Source organism: Sturnus vulgaris, chromosome 6, assembly GCF_052056855.1.
Source record: "Sturnus vulgaris isolate bStuVul1 chromosome 6, bStuVul1.hap1, whole genome shotgun sequence".
Classification (NCBI taxonomy): domain Eukaryota; kingdom Metazoa; phylum Chordata; class Aves; order Passeriformes; family Sturnidae; genus Sturnus; species Sturnus vulgaris.
Window position 1 is genome coordinate 31,079,372 of NC_142248.1, and position 16,564 is coordinate 31,095,935.

Here is a 16,564-nt window from a genome sequence, read left to right on the forward strand (position 1 = left end):
AGGAAACTCCATATTGTAAGCATGGATTTTTTTACATACCAGATTTGCTAACAATAAGCACAGGATATTTTCTGAAATACTGGATAAGAGTACAGTCAAAGGAGTTATAGCTTTGAAAAACTTAGTAACTTTTTGAGCAAAATACTCTGTTAGCAACACTGATCTTGGAAGACGTATGTTGGTGTTTGTTGTGAGATAAGAAAATTTCAGGAAAGTTAAGGCACAGCTTCAGCTACCAACATACTCTATTAAGAATTTTTTTTCTGAGAGTTGACATAAATTTTATAACTGCTGTGTGTTGGAAGTGGAATGTCTCTCAATAGTCTGACTTTACTGAGCAATTGGAAACCACTACAGTGTTTTCAAACACTTAGGGAAACAAAGAATATTTTAGTTTGGATCTGACCAATTTTGTCTCTTCCCTAAGTTGCTGACCAGCAAAATAGAGAGAAACTGAAAAAGAAGACAGGCAGGAGTGAAGAGAAGATGAATGTGTGTGAAGCTGTCTCTCAGTGCTGTTCAAGAGACGGCAGAAGGCTGCCTCCATCCTCTAAAAAGGTATGTATTGTAATTCTGTTTAGTAGATACTATTATATACTTGCCTCCCATAGTAACAGCTGATCACTGCTGTGCAGTGAGGGCTGGCATCTTTCAAGCAACAGAAAGTAGACAAGTGTCTTCCTGGCATGTGCCCAACACTGAATGCATGTCTTGACCTTCTGACAAAGATGTCAGGTATCTGGATAAAGAGTGCTTGCAGTAAATGCAAGCTTTAATTACCCCTGAATTCTCTTGCTTTCAGTTCAGCTGAAACTCCTGTCCTCTGTCACTCCAGAGCTTTGTACCATTTCCTAAGGCAGAACTCTGTTACCTCTACCCTTCCAAGCAGAAGAATCAGGAATCTTCCATTTTTTTTTTAATGAAAAGTCCTAGTTGATAATACATTTTGTATCTAACAGTGTACTAAATCATTCAGTTGCATTTCTTGAAAGCAGAAGTAGTGCTTAAACCAAAACATACCATTCTGTATGTATATATTCTGCTTATATGCATAGGCTCACTTAGTTTGGCTGGCATTTCGTCAAGATACGTGGTGTGTATTTCTAACTAACAAATAAATATGTAAATAGCCCAATAAATTACATTCTTGTTCATTGCTGTAAATGAGCAATTGCAGCTTAAAACAGAATAATGATTTAACTCTTTGATTCTAACAGCATAAGCTTCATACATTGTTTAAATGTTTGTAAAGCTAGAGGACATTTCCAAGTAGTACAGCAAACACTGTTTCTTTCTGTGACTGATTTTTGTTGCAGGCAGCCTGACTGTGACTTTATTGCAGTGCAGAGAAATAATGCTTTGAAATTCAATACATGACTCTTAGTTATAGATGAAAGCACAGGCATGAATAAGAAAAGGGAGGAAATGTGATATTTAAAATATAAATTTTATTTCTTCTTAATACCATTTTTGTCCTTACATGCTATTTCTTGCAAACTTGGGGCAGGCAAAGTTCCTTAAATTGTTTCATTGCAAAACCAAGAAACATGTGTCTCTAATTACTGCACGAACTCCCAGCTTTAAAATAAAACGATGCACTATAACTAAATGCGGCCTCTTTCCTTTGATTTTCAAAATAAGATTTCCTGAAATTCCACCTGAGTTAACTGCCCATGAGTAAGATCTCTGATTGGAACAACACTTGGTATTTCATATCTCGTGTTCAAGTAATCCTATTAATAGGCATTTCTGGCTGCTAATGAATTTTTAAAAATAAATTAGTCCATGCCAAAAGTCAGTTGAAGGAAGGCTGCTTCATAGGAGGTTAAATTTTTCTTTCTTAACCGTTTGAAGTATGCCATTGCCTTGACATTTCAAGATCCCTTTCAGCCTGTTTTTTGAGATTTTTTTTTTCTCTGAAGAATGAAAGTTGTGGCCATCTGCTTGTACATATGAAATACAGATTGGGAAACACCATTAACTAGTTCTAGTCTCATGTTAATTTTGTATGCAACACGTGTGGCTGTGTGAAATGCCTACTCAAATGCTTTATATTTAAAGATTTATTATACTCATGATACCAGCAGTCTGAACATGTGCTGTGCTTAAATTAGTTCTGTCATAATGGGAGATGTCAGTGATTAAACAAAACAGAAGAACCTTCTGAGCATCAAAGAAAGTTTGTTTTCATTAGGAATGTTCAGATTTCCTTTCAAGCTTCATAGTGACAATTACCTCTTGTGCTGGTTGTTTGAATTAATGCACACTCAGTAATACCCCTTCCTAAAAACATCACAGTATTTGATAAAAGTAGGAACCTATCACATTACAGAATTGATACCCACACACAGACATGCACAAAATGAAAGAGTGTACCAGGAACATAGTTTTGAAAAATAGTGACACCAGGATACAAAATGAATATGTTCATAGAAGGTCCAATTTGTTCACATATTTGTATGAATTTTCTCTAAAGGCTGGTTGTCACTTCCTACAGTAAACCTTTGCTGTGTCCAGAAAACAAAGAGCAGGTGCTCAGCTGACTTACAGCAATATTTAAATGGCTCTCTCAAGTTAAAAGAATCATGCACTCATTTATTGCAAATTTGCAGCTTCTGTGTCCTGACAGTGCAGTTCATAAAGCATCTCTTCAATCTCATTTAATGACGGTAGATGAACTCTTCTATTAGAAGACCTTTTCATACAAGGACAAGTTAATTTCAAGATTAAATTAATCTTACTGTAATTTCCTTGACTCCAGTGAGAGCTGCCTTGCACCTTTTACCTGAAAAAGTATTTAGCAGCCTTTCTTTTCAGAGTTTGGTGTTTATAAGGCAGCTGATACTTTAGTGGCTTTTGAGCTGGGAAACTAAACTTCTTGTAGAAAGTAACTTAGAGAGAAATCTGAGTTTTTTCTCTGTGTTACTGCTTTTGCCTCTCAGATGACAGTAATATGCTTCCATCCCTTTTTACTGAATTTTCTCTTCCACAGAGTCTATGAAAATTCAGAGGTCTCTACATGCTTGCTGCAAAGTACTGTTCAGTTTACCCCAGTTTTGTGACTAATAAAATTGAAGCATAAATACATACTTTATGAAATTCTTAAGGAGTTGCTGAAATGTATCATTGAGTAGATTTGTTATCTTTAAAATCGGTTTATACTTGGTTGAATCAACAGAATAGAAACGTATATTGATAAGCAAGATACAAGTCAAGATTTTTTTACTCCAAATTATCTTAGTTCTTGATAGTTCTAATAGCTAAAGCTCAGATACTATAATGAATTTTTAAAAAAAATTATTTGAAGAATAGAACTAAACATATTTTAATAAGTGTGCTGTTTGTAGGCATGGCTTTTGTCTTTTTTTTTTGTTTCCTACTTAAACATCTAATGTTTTTATAGAAAACAGACTAGAGCAGAAAGTGAGTGTCTTCATTTTGATTTGCCAGTTACTCGCTTACAGTTTACTTGCAACACAGGACAATTTTCTGAAAGTTCAAAAAAGACAAATTGCAGACAAGCACCATTCTCTGACACTCCTTAAAATCTTCAGAAGTGACACAGTTCCTTGTTCATGATATTGTTTCTTTGTCTGCTTGGAGTGTACATCTCCCTATTTGAATAGCAAAGTTTTGCCTCAAGATAAGGGCTTTGAAAGACATTATTTTCTCAGTATTTGAATGAGTACATCTCACAGCTGACACAGATGCAGCTTTGGGTTACAGTTCTCTCTAATCATTAGCGAGGTACTTGGTCTGTTCTGCTTATGAAATATTTGAGGAGAAGACAATAACTACCCTAAGCTTCCTCCTGTATAAGGAGTGCTTAAGTTTAGGATACTGCCATGTCAACCTTGTGCCTTTGTCTTGTTGTGGATCAACTCAACTGCTTCTGAGGAGCAGAGCATGTTGTTTTCTTATATAACTTCATATTGTTTCTTAATAATTATTTTGCATGATGCAGGGAACCAGTCCTCGTATGCTCACAAATGCTTCTACAATCCAATTTATATTTCAGCTCAATGAACTGAGTCACTGCAAGTAAAGCATTTTCAAGAATTAAGCTGTTTATAATATACACTGAAGGGTATGGAGTTAGCTTTTATCTATATAGGTGGATGCTGAAACTTTCTAGTCTTATCTGCTTTCTATAGTGCTGAGCTACCATTGCAACTACTTTATATGCAAACAATCACACTGGTAAGCCTCATTATTCTGCTTGCTAACACAGGCATTTGTTTGGCATTGTAACTGCATGTTATCTGTTCAGCATTTAATTATGCTGTAGTAGTAAAATACAGTTGATTCACATGAGACACCATCAAGAAGAGCTTATTTTGCCTCAGCTAACTAAAAAAATCCTCTTTGCATTAGGCACCAGCAACTCTCGATATTTTGGGGTACTGGAATAGTTTAGATAGGTCTTACTGATGTGAGAAAAAATTGTTGTGAAGGAAGTATATCGTATGACAGCAGTATGATCTGTGACTTAATTTTCATGATAAAATATCTGCATTTTTAATATTCCTCTAAATAGTAGTTATTGCAGGCTACAAAATAGGTATTCATCATAATTGAGCTTTAATTTAAAATACTGTGTTTGAAAGGAAAAAAAATGAGATAGTGTAGATTCTAAGCAATAATGGTAGCAGTGTTATGAGAAAATGGAGCATTTATACTGTAAGGGTCTATTGCTTAGAATTTTTAAAAACACCTTTTTTAGGGTTGAATGATAAAATAGAAAATTGTGTATGTTTACAAGCTGTACTACCAATTATATAGGTTAATATGCTACACTATATCTTACTGGTTTGCTAGTAATACATTACTATCTTATACCATCTATTTGTGGGTTAGAATGTCATGAATTTTCAATAAATGTAGAAAGATTTCCAGTTTTGGTCATTGGGGTTTTTTTTTCTCTCCGTGCCCACACCAGTAGGAGACTTCAGAAGTTTCAGGACAAGTATCGATTATCTTCCAGAATCCCCACAGGCATTTTCTTTTTCAGTTGTTTTTGTGACTTTTGTTGGCATTCAGTCCATTGTCACTTCCTGAGTGGGGAAAATCACACATCCAGCCATCAATCCACATCTTAATCAGCTGATTATTTTCAAAAAGTGAAGTGTTCTTGAGGATTGTCTCGAGGTTTATATTGTGCTCAGGCAGTGAAGGCCCATTGGAAATGCACTGGATCTGTGTTTCAGTGTTACTCCCTGGAAGTAGTTTCCACATAGCTTAATTATGAGATCAGGATAGGCTACTTGGTGAATCTGTGAATCTTCTCAGCTGGCATTATGGTTGTATGTCATAAATAAATGCATGTCACAGCATATGTATAAGTCATACCATACTGCATCCACTCTTTCTCAGGCTTCCCAAAGGGCACATGTTCCTTCAGTAACTTCACTAATGTAATGCTTCTGCTTAATAGTTTTTATTTTTTTGATAGGCGTATAATAGAGATGAATGAAACACCTACGGAAATCATCTTCCTTTTCTTCCTTTTGTCACTGCAGAGCTTATGGTCTGTACTGGTGTCTGCTTATCTTCCTGTTCTTTGTTCAGGTAGTGGAGGCACATGGACAAGTTAATTTTTGTGTAAGCCTATCTGAACTAAACTTCAAGTTTGTGTAAAACCTCAAAAGGCCTTAGAAAATGAATTTTCTTCTTAGGAAACATCTTTACTTGTATACATTCTCTTAAAACCTTACAGCACTTTGTTGCTGATGATGTGGACCTATATGAACTGCCCTAGTGTTAGGAAAGTATGGTAATAATTTTAGAAAGTTAGCTCTTGGTTTTGAATTGGGTTTTCTCAGTTATTATAATTCAGCTGTTATTTTGCCTTGCTGATTGCATGGTACAGTATTGAGATTTTCCAGAATAACACTATCCTCAGCTTGTCTCCCTCACTGTTGCACTGTAAGCACTGCCTCTGGGAGTTGTGGTGCTAGATAGTTTGAGTACACACAGTGGGAGTCATCTCTTCTGCATCATACAGTTGTGTGTAACAGAACTTGAATTTCGTAGTTATATATGTGGATGCAATAAATTGGTTTATACAAATTTTGTTTGGTGATAGGCTTCTGGTTTAATCTTCCAGTTATGCAGTATGCCTGCTTATAGAGATTGTAAAATGTCATACATAATTTTCACTGATTGACAGAATATTCGGTGGGTGGCTGTATCCTAGGTATGAAAAGAACATACAACAGCTGTTTTTATGAGGTATTTCAGACACATTGTAAAGCAAATGTATGAGTGTGCATACCCTGGGTATTTATGTTTTGATATTGCAAATTTTTAAAAACTCTCTCTATGACTGAAATTAAATTTCTATTTAATTGTTCTTTCTAATTTAACAAAACAAATTAACAAATGACCAAACCAACCAAAAACTCCACCTTAAAATGTTATTTGAATTAATTGTGTTTCTGTTTTATTTGTCTGCTGCAGTGTCATAATACAATTCAGGAATAATCTTGAATTTTTAAGCATGGGATAATTATGGATGATGTCCACCTTATCTTGCCCAGGTGGTATGAACAGAGTATATCCAGATGAAATAATTTACCTCAGTGCAGTGATTTCTTGACTTATTAAACTCTTGGTTTGATATAGCTACCAGTATCCTGTAACAGAGCACCAGTGTTTTGCTACTGAAGCAGACCATTTGCTTATTACTCTCTTATTTCCAGTGCGTAGGTTTTAAAATCTGTTAGCACTGAGGCTGCTGTGAAACCAGTTTGATTTTACAAAAAATTGAAAGTTTTACATAGAGAATACCTCCAAGGTGGTAACAGTAATAGCTGGGAGTACCATCATAGGAAAAGCAGGTAACTTGCAAAGCAATCAAATGTTGTTTTATTTTTTTCTAGCATTTCATGGAAGTACAAGACGGTCTCTTCCCCTGTTCTCAGCACGCACACTTCCTATCAAGAGCACCATGTGCTTATGGCAAGCATTGCTTGGTTCACTCCTGTCCAGTAAAATACACCAGGAAATGTTGTCGGCATCCATCCAGGCCATCCCACTCAATCTCAAGCACCTGTGTGTCAAGGCCAACAGTTAAACACACTGGACTTTCACGCAGTCGCTCCACCGAGAGTTTTGTGACTGTTGGTTGTTCCCAGAGGTGTCAGGGAAACAACCCCAAAGCGAGCTGCAAGGATCCTACTGAGACTTTTGTGACCGGTTGTTCCCAGAAGTGTCAAGGAAACAACCCCAAATCGAGCTGCTGTGGAGATCCCACTGAGAGTTTTACGACTGATTGTTCCCAGAGGTGTCAAGGAAGCAACCCCAAATCGAGCTGCTGTGGAGATCCCACTGAGAGTTTTACGACTGATTGTTCCCAGAGGTGTCAAGGAAGCAACCCCAAATCGAGCTGCTGTGGAGATCCCACTGAGAGTTTTACGACCAATTGTTCCCAGAGGTGTCAAGGAAGCAAACCCAAAGCGAGCTGCAGGGACAGTTTTGTGACCGGTTGTTCCCGGAGGTGTCGAGGAAACAACCCCAAATCGAGCTGTGGGGATCTTCTAGAGAGGCACTCAGAATGCTTTACTAAGAGCCAGCATCCTTTTACTCCTCGCACATTAGTATCCGATGCTAAGTCTTTCCTGTCACGGTACAGGTATTACACTCCTCCTCGAAGGAATAAGAGAAACCACCACAAGCAGCGTGTGGAAGCTGAGACACAGACTGATATGATCAGGTACAGAGATTAAAACTTTATTTTGAAATTCTGGGATTTAGATGTTATCATAACAGAATCTTCATAAAAGTAAGACGTTTTGCTCTCATTACATTTGTACAAAACCAGAATAATTATTCTGAGGTTGTTCTAGAGACGCTTTAGCAATAATTAGAACAGAATGTGATTTTCCTTTTTTCACTGGCATATTCTGCTGTCTTTTTTCTGGAACTGGTTTAATCTATTCAGATTGGATTTGAGGTGCCACTAAATTCAAACTGTGGAATCTCACATCTGGTGATAATCATTTTCTCTTTCTTCCCTATGCTCTCTGATGTATAGTTCTGTCTTGTAAAGAATTAACCAATATAAGCCCCTCAGTAGTTCCCCACTGTTGCCCCTGTAGTCTCATACGTTCCAGTCTGTTAATTAATATACAATGCAAACGTCCTTTTTAAACTCTTGAATGCAGCTCTTCATTGTTTTTTTATCACTTGAATTTAAATACCTTCAGATATACACTGTATAAAATATTTTAAACAAAATTAGTGTCCTTCTCTTGCACTGATCTTAGCAAATTGAACAGTTCTGATTTAGTTTTGTTTATACTGATACTACCTTGTAAAGAGAAATCTTTTCCTTCCATGCCTGCATGTCCAACTTCAGCTTTGTCATAGAATAAATCAGGGATTTCCTAAGACTGGAGTTACGATAGCTTTGGCTCTGTATTGCAACTGTTGATTTTCTGGCTGTGGGTCATCTATTTTCCTGGTGCACTTTTAATTTTAGGATCATCTCTATTCTTAATTCTGAACAATTATTTTGAATAATTTAGTTATCTCCTGCTAATATGCAGCTAAATAATTAATTTGGATCACCTGTCTGGCAGAAATTTCAGTAAACTGTTCAGTACTACATTCTGTTCAGGCCAGTGAGACATTTTCACAGTGGCACTGGCATATTTTAAAAGTAGTCTACTTGGGAATCTAATACCTCTCTGTATTTTGTAGCTTTACATCTCCAGACAAAGTGTACAAGAGAAAAGTTATGGCTGAACAGCAGAAGATGGCATCAGAGGTAATAATGCATCCATCAGTCATGTGGGTACTCTTCCCACACCTGCCACCATCACTGTGGGGTAATACACTTCATCACTGCCACAGCAGTGAACAGCTGATTTAGGTGATGTTCTCTCTACTGGTGTACTCTTTACATGACATGAATTAGTTCCATAGAGCAGAGAGAATTTCAGAACATTGAGTGGAAACTATAAGAAAAAACACTGAGGCACACGAAGAGATCTCTTTAAATTTCTTTTTTTTCATTGTTTCTATAAGTGCACTATCAAATATCTGATAGGGTCATAGATAATTGGTACATGACTTTCCAGCAGAAGAAGGTAAACAGCCTTTTGTCTGTTTATCCAGAGTTTCTAAGAAAATATGTGGAATTTCTAGGGCTGCTTAATCACAAGGAGTTATTACATTCATTTTAATGGTAAAATTTGCTGTGTACTTGCACTGATAATAAAGATATTTATTTCTGTGTTGTAGGCTGAAGATAAAAGAGATACTTTGGATGAGCCTGAGAGAGGAATAGATGGGTATCAATGCTGCAATCTAAGGTGCCTGATTTACAGTAGAAGGGAATATTTGAAATGTTCCTTTCTGTACTGCTGGTCCTTAGGCCATAAGTCTTCACTAGCATTTCTCTTTATAAGTCTTTTTCTCACAGGACTTTTGTTGGGTTTTTTATATCAATGGCCTTTTCCAACTTCAAAATTCATTATGTTTTTTGTTATAAGTTCCACTGGGAAGCCAATTAAGAAAGAGAGCTCTGAAATATGAGTATTTTTGTCAGAATTGAGTGATGACACATTAATACAGTTGTTAGTTCTGTACATCTGAGCTCACAGACTATATAGTACTATAATTAAACACTATATTGCAGGAGCATTTCCCACATCTTTTTCTGAAAACTTAATACTGAGATTCCTACAATGCAAGAGCAATGTTGGAAATTAGGCCAGAACCCAAGGGCTCTGAGCTGATTCTCCTCATTGCTGACCTAAGTGTCATGTATGACTCGCTGATTTGCTCTCTGGCTTCTTCATACAAAGGCATTTTTATATGAGGAAAAAAAATGTATTCTGAGTTTTAAAAGCATTCTTATGGATAACAGAGATTGAATAACATCTGAAGTAGCAACGAGGTCTTGTAAGCACTGTATCAGGTGAGGTGGTGTAATACTCTTGAGCCATAGTCTTTCAGGTTTCAGTGGCAGCAGGAGATTTTGCTACCAGAGCAGGGTTTAAGGGTGTTATGGTGGGTTTTTTGGCAAAAGGAAATAATATAATGGCACTCAATGGCTACAGAAGAAAATTACATGCAAGGTAGTATAAAAGGAGTTTAGAATGTTCTTTTTCTTGCCCTCTGATTAGAAAGACATCAGGGTGTCCTCAGAAGTCTTCAACAAGGAGTACTGTCGATGCTGAGTAAGTATGCTTAAACCATTTTTCTGCTCATTTACAACATCAAACTAGAAAGTTTTCCTCGAAAGTGATGAACTTGAAACATACAATGCTTAAAAAATTTTATGTTAATCTAAAAATGAAGAAAATTCGTTGTAACTTCAGAAGATTATAGAGTGCCTGTAGTTTGTTTCCATTTTTTTTAGGTCTGTAATCTCTGAAGCAAATATTGGCAAATAAAATGCCAAATTGAAAGGCATTCTTACCACATTTCTGCACTGAAATTTGATGAAAGTTAGAAGAGTTTTGAGTTATATTCAGAAACACTACTAATGCTTCATCAAGTAGCCTTGGAAAAGTAATTTAATTCTTTGTGCTTTAGGCTTGTGTTTGCCTAACTTAAGGCTTATAATAGAGGTCTCAAACACCAGCTGTAGGTAACTTTCTTGACTACAGGGAAACCAAAAATTAAAATCTTTAGGCACAATAACAAATTTTATGTAATGAAAATCATGCAAGATGTATTCCATTTTTTATTTTCTGTTTATTAAGACTGGAGAATGACTCAGCAGAGGTTGATTGGATGCTTTGGGAGACGTAGAAGGATGCTATGAAAGAGAAAAAGCACTGAAATATTTTCTTCTGGGGTTTACTTTCCTGTTGTCTTTCAAGCAGAACTCCAGACTTTTGGAAAGTGTCTGATTTAGAGTAATTGGCATCAACAACTCTTTAGAGGTATTAAAATAGAGCTAAGAGGTGGAAGTCATGTGTAACACTAACAAGATTATGGACATCAAGGAGATATGCTGAAATGAGTGGATGCTGCCAAATATGCAGTTAAATCCTTGTCAGCTTCCATATAGGACCAACAGCTGCAGTCAGATTCTCTAGAAGCTCCTTTGGAAGCCTTTACCTAGAGTATGAAACTGCAATTGTGCACTTTCTTTCCAATTAGCTCCCCTTTCTTGAGTGCAGTGCAGGTTCTGAACACTTGCCAAGATTCTTTCACTGATTCCCTTGCTTGGGATCTCTGTGCTAATTTATACCACAACAGAAAGTTAGCATAAAGACAAAGCACCATGGCCACCTGTCCAAGAGTCTCACATTTTGCAGTTTTTTATTATAATCCAGATCGAAGGAAAGACTTAGTTTTTGTCATGATAGCTTTACCTTTTATGAAAAATAACTGGTGTTACAAGAACTATAAAATCTTCTTAATGGCCTTTCCTGTGAAGGTGATTAATCCTACTAAAATATGTCATTGTGTTTCTATGGTAATGCATTTAACATTGGGATTTCTATTCTCCCTGCAGAGAAGAGGAGCTTTTATATTTAACTTTCATTGAAGATATAACAAATGAAATTCTTAGACTTGGGTTATTTTCTAACAGGTAAGTTACAGTTGTTTTCGATTTTGTAATGCTATGTCAGAAACCCATGGACTCCATAAGTAAGGGAAGTAGAGATTAGTAATAATTTCTTTATACACACATATACACAGTTAGCTTGCTTTTGTTTCGTTTCCTCTTCTTTCTTGCTTTACGTAAGAAAGGGGAACTAGGAAATACCTTTGGGTCATTGACTTTGATCTGCTGCTATGTAACATGAGATAAAATCTTCTGTTAAAATCTGACTTGGAGCCCTAGGTGGAATAATACTAAGAACTCATTTAGTCTGCAACATCTGTTTTGCGAAATAAACCAAGTTACTAATCTTTTACACAGCAGGTCTTTTGTCCCCCTTCTGTCCTTCTTCCTGTTCCAGTATGAATTCAGTCTTCAACATGGGTTGCAAGGGTTACAGTCTCTTTCAGATAAAAGTTCACCAGCTGGTCAATCAAATTTTTTTTCAATATGATACTGGTTCATTCTAAGAAAGAACTCTCAATTTATGCATAAAAACATTGCAGTATTTCTGTACATACACAGAATATATATACAGAATCTTAACACTTTTTTGAAATTCTGCATTCAGGGCAGTCTCATTTCATAATATTCTGATCTTGCTCTAAGTTGGTAATGTTCCCAGCTGTTTTTCCTATTCTATGCATCCTTACTTTTTTTTCTTCTTATGTCAAGGCTATCAATGAGAATACTAAATGCACTAAGTAAAAAAATTATTCTTCAAGAAATTTTTTGCAGCAGTCTCCTTCTGGCTCTTTTACAGTAATGTTTTTTTCCATTAGAACCCTTCTTGCACTTTTTAAAAAAGTAATTTTGTAAGTAAGCTAGGTTAAATTCACTTGACTTTCTGGAATTCTGTTCCAGTGACTGTGTACATTAGTTGTCACAGAACACTTTCTTTACAGATTTTTTTTTTCTCATTCAGCCTAAGAAATGGAAGAGAGCTCTCAAGACTGAGGTCTCTCTGGATTTTTTTACTGAAGCTGAATTTTATTCCTTCTCTTTATTTATTCTTGCATATAGCAGCCACTATGGTGCATCCAAGAGATTTTGGATACTTCAGCATTCCAGTAGAATCACGACTGGATTGTTGATTTCTCCCAGCACATAGGCCCAACAGATCAAGCATGCACATAGTTGTGCTACAAGTCACCCCACGATTGCCATGTGCTGCCCAAAGCCAGCTCTGTCTGCTGAGCATGTGTCCAGTGAGTTCCTGATTACAGGTGACATTGGAACAGTCTTAGAGGTGCCATTCAGCTAAGAAATGGAAATAAAAACCATAACTACAGTTATTAGGTTGCAAACATCTTATAAAAGTTTGTGAAATAATCCGATTTTTTTATTTGTAGGGTTCTAGATCAGCTGTTTGAGAGCTATATAGAAGCAAATAAGAACCGCCTTGATGAGGTATGTGCTGCCCTTTATCATAGACTCTGCACATGATTTAGGTGATGTTTCCAAAGAGCAGGGCAAATGCATTGGTGTGTTTGAGGGTCACTCATGGATTATGACAGATCAGGAGTCACAGGTACAGTGGCAAAGAATAGACGACAGTCAGTTCAGTTTGGTGACACTCAGTGCTTAATTTAGTCACTTGATTGCAAACAGCCTCCCTTTCCTCCTGTCAGACTTTAGCCCCGAGTCTGAGCAGTGCTCAGGTGCCATGGGGCTGGAGAAGTGTCACGCTCTTCTTCCTTTACCCCTTAGGGCAAAATGCGCCGGATGTTGGACGTGCTGAAATCAGACCTGGGCTGTGGCCAGGACAGTGAGACAGAGCTAATCCATGCAGACCAGGAAGCCTTAGACCCACAGGAGTTTGATAAGACAGAAGAGCTCGAGTTTACCAGTAAAGGTCACAGGCTGAGGAAAGCTACAAAAAATGAAGAATCCCTTGAGACCATGGACCTCTCTCTAAAGGAACCAAGCAAATATGAATCACTGTCATGGACTGAAAGGTCAAGGGAGACACACAGCAGGGAGGAGTCTTCAGAAGATACCTCAGAAACTGTGGATGCTGGGACAGAGTGTGATTTCTGTGGTGTGGAATTTGAAGAACACCCAGACACTCCACGCACCTGTGAGGCAGATTTAAACTTGATTTCTTGTGACTATGATTTGGGCATCAGTAAGGAACTTGATGAACTTGAGGAAAAATTTGCAGACACCTTTCACATGTCACGTAACTATTCATAACAGTAACCAAAACTTACCTCTTAGACAGGGATAGAGCTCCTTCTGAGGTGAGCTGCCATTTGTCAACCAGTAGAAAATTGTTGTTATTTCTCTTGAAATACTGCTAAGATCTCTCTAGCAGGATACTGTTAATTTGGCATTAATCTCTTGTGTATTAAACCTTAAAGGATAAGGTGTCAGTTATCAGAATAATTTTGTATATTTTGCCTATAATTGTGTAACTCGAAACAAACTTGAGAATATTAAAATTAGATTTCTATTTTTAGAGCTGTAATAATAAGTTATGAAATATTTGTTGTTTTAAATAAATTAATTGATAGTGTAGTTGTGGTCCTGCTACAAAGATCTGAGATTTTGTAGTCTGCAAAAATTCAATAACATAAATTTAACATCAAATAATATCCTCTTCCAAAATGGACAGTTGTACCATGTAGTGTACTATGTTACCACTTGCAGAAGCCCACGAGAAGAAAATCTGACTTCTGACAGATCTATATAGATTAATGACTGTAGTTTTTTTATTTTCAGTTCTTAAGTGAATGAGGCTGCTAAGGTCAGTTTCTTGCACTGATGACAGCCATGGCATAGCATTCTGCATCAAGCTTTGGTTTTGGAAAAGCATTGAGTTGCTTACTGTTTGATGACTAGGGCTGTCTAGAAGAAGACACATTGGGCACCTTGCACAGATAATGGAAAAGAGATGGTGTATTTTCTGGTTAAAGTTTAAATTGAAGTCAGCACATGCATTGCATGAAATCAACCCAAATGTGATTGTATAATCAGAGTACAGCTCTTGCTTGGCATTCCCATTGCTGCAGAATGAGTTCAACAGGTTCTGAGGAAATGCTGGCAAGTTACATTGTCTTGCTGTAGGTTAGGAACTAGGAGAAGTCTTAGGAACCAGGATAAAGCCTGTCCCCTAATATCTCCTAGGTCAGTCTTTTAACCTTCTTCCTCCAAGGACAGGCCCAAGTTGTACCAGTTCTTACATAACAACTGCCACCACCTGCCTCCCCTGTACCTTATGAGCATCGACCTAAGTCTGTGACTCTGTCAGCCGAATGACCCATTGCAGCTTCAGGTAGCTCCTATAGACACAGACCACTGCTTCACTTGTGAAGGATAAACTTTTAGACAAAAATGTCAAAAAACAGCTAGAGGAAGCCAGTCAGAGAAAAGCATGTCTAGCATAATCACAGCACTGCAGTGCAGAACACAATTCCCAAAGAAACCAGAAGGCACTTTCCTGGGTGCCTTGTCCACAATAATAAATTGCACTTAAACGACAGGAGACCAGAGTTTATTTTAGCCATGTACTTGTGGCTGGGCAGATGGGCACCAGCCTTTCATCTGCCACACTCAGTTGGCTGCCTTGTAAATCTGGCCTCCAGCATGAGTGTTCTGGCTCACTGAAAAGCAGGTGAGATAATGTGAGGACTTCTTCATCCCCCCATCAGAGTCTGTTTTGTTGCAAAAATGTGGCCACAGGGTTGAGTCAGTATAGTGCAGGGAGGGTTTATCCTCAGTCACAAGTAATCACAGACCTTCTCCCATCCTCAAGGAGAGTTATTTCTCTTTATATCCCCCAGAGAGCTGAATAGAAGGGATGCCCTAGGACACTGTTGTTTCAGCTTTACAAAGAATTCTGACACAGAGGGACTGGTTGGAAAACTAAAGAGTGTGGTTAGATGTATCCAACTATAAAGCCTCTTTGCTCCTCAGACAGGACTTCACTCTTGGGGTCCTCCATTCCAAGTTCTCCATTCTTGATCAGTAATGGGAATTTTGGGGGTTTTTTCCCTATCTGTCTTAACACCTGTGACTTGTACATCATAAAAAATGTCACTCAGCAAACTTTGGCTTGTTGTCAACATGAGTCTGAAAGAAGATTAATAAGAATTTCACCTTCAAATTCTACAGATGAAAAAATACTGTAAGAAAACACCACAGTAGTGAACCTCACAGAAAGGCACAAGTAATGACATACTCATTTCCTGTAATACATGTAACACAGAAATAATAAAAACAGCTCCTTGACCATATTTCCTGTTGATTAACTGTCTCAACATCAATTACTTTTTTTCTGGGTAGATGCAACTTAAAAGAGGAAATAACTTAATTAAAACAGACCTTTCACAAAGAAAGCACCTCTCTGCCTCAACCCTAAGTGTGAACATTTGGATCCACAGTGAACTGTCTGGTAAGAAACTAGAGAATCACACACCCCAGTATCCAGCAACTGGAGCAGTTAGTTCAGTCCACAGAACTGGTTTCTCTTATTGTACAGGCACTCCTATCAGATAAATGTTATTTCAGATAAATGTTACCTATATAAAATCAGTTTATCTGCAGAGCCAAGAGCAAATTCAGGCTGCCTTGGTCTTAAGACTTTCTCTCTTCTATTCACATTTACTTCAAGGTGGTGCTTAAAAAGTAAGTTGTTTAAAGACCTTGATATGCAAGACTGACCCACATCACTGATAAGATTGATCAACACTGCAAGGTTTGGGGATTTTTTCTGAGAGTTTTAGTTGGTTGGGTTTGAATTTTTTTTCTCTCGTCACGTTTTACTTTGTTTTATACTCAAGTCGTGGCACAAGCAGGAGCAGGACAAGGCACTCATACAACATTACATATCAGTCCTTCAGATGTAAGCAACTTAGGAGCAGTCAGTAACAATGATCTGCAACATCAAGACTTTTCTGCCCAGATTCATGTGAGCCATGAGCATCTACACCATAACATCAATTTTTTTTTAAATACTTAGAAGCCTGCTAGTGTTACTTTGCTCTAACAAAACAG

At 37.3% G+C, this 16,564-nt stretch overlaps 1 protein-coding gene across 1 annotated transcript in view; it reads left to right on the forward strand.

Annotated features, from left to right (window-relative positions):
* Positions 1 to 15,804, forward strand: part of SPATA7 (spermatogenesis associated 7) — a 33,186-nt gene extending 17,382 nt beyond the window's left edge. The window contains exons 4-11 of the mRNA XM_014869856.2: positions 428 to 558; positions 6,882 to 7,714; positions 8,704 to 8,770; positions 9,247 to 9,317; positions 10,134 to 10,187; positions 11,477 to 11,554; positions 12,919 to 12,976; positions 13,277 to 15,804. Of these exons, the coding sequence (XP_014725342.2) occupies positions 428 to 558; positions 6,882 to 7,714; positions 8,704 to 8,770; positions 9,247 to 9,317; positions 10,134 to 10,187; positions 11,477 to 11,554; positions 12,919 to 12,976; positions 13,277 to 13,762 (1,778 nt within the window). The 3' untranslated portion in view covers positions 13,763 to 15,804. The remainder of the gene's footprint in view (positions 1 to 427; positions 559 to 6,881; positions 7,715 to 8,703; positions 8,771 to 9,246; positions 9,318 to 10,133; positions 10,188 to 11,476; positions 11,555 to 12,918; positions 12,977 to 13,276) is intronic.
* The last annotated feature ends 760 nt before the right edge of the window (positions 15,805 to 16,564 follow it).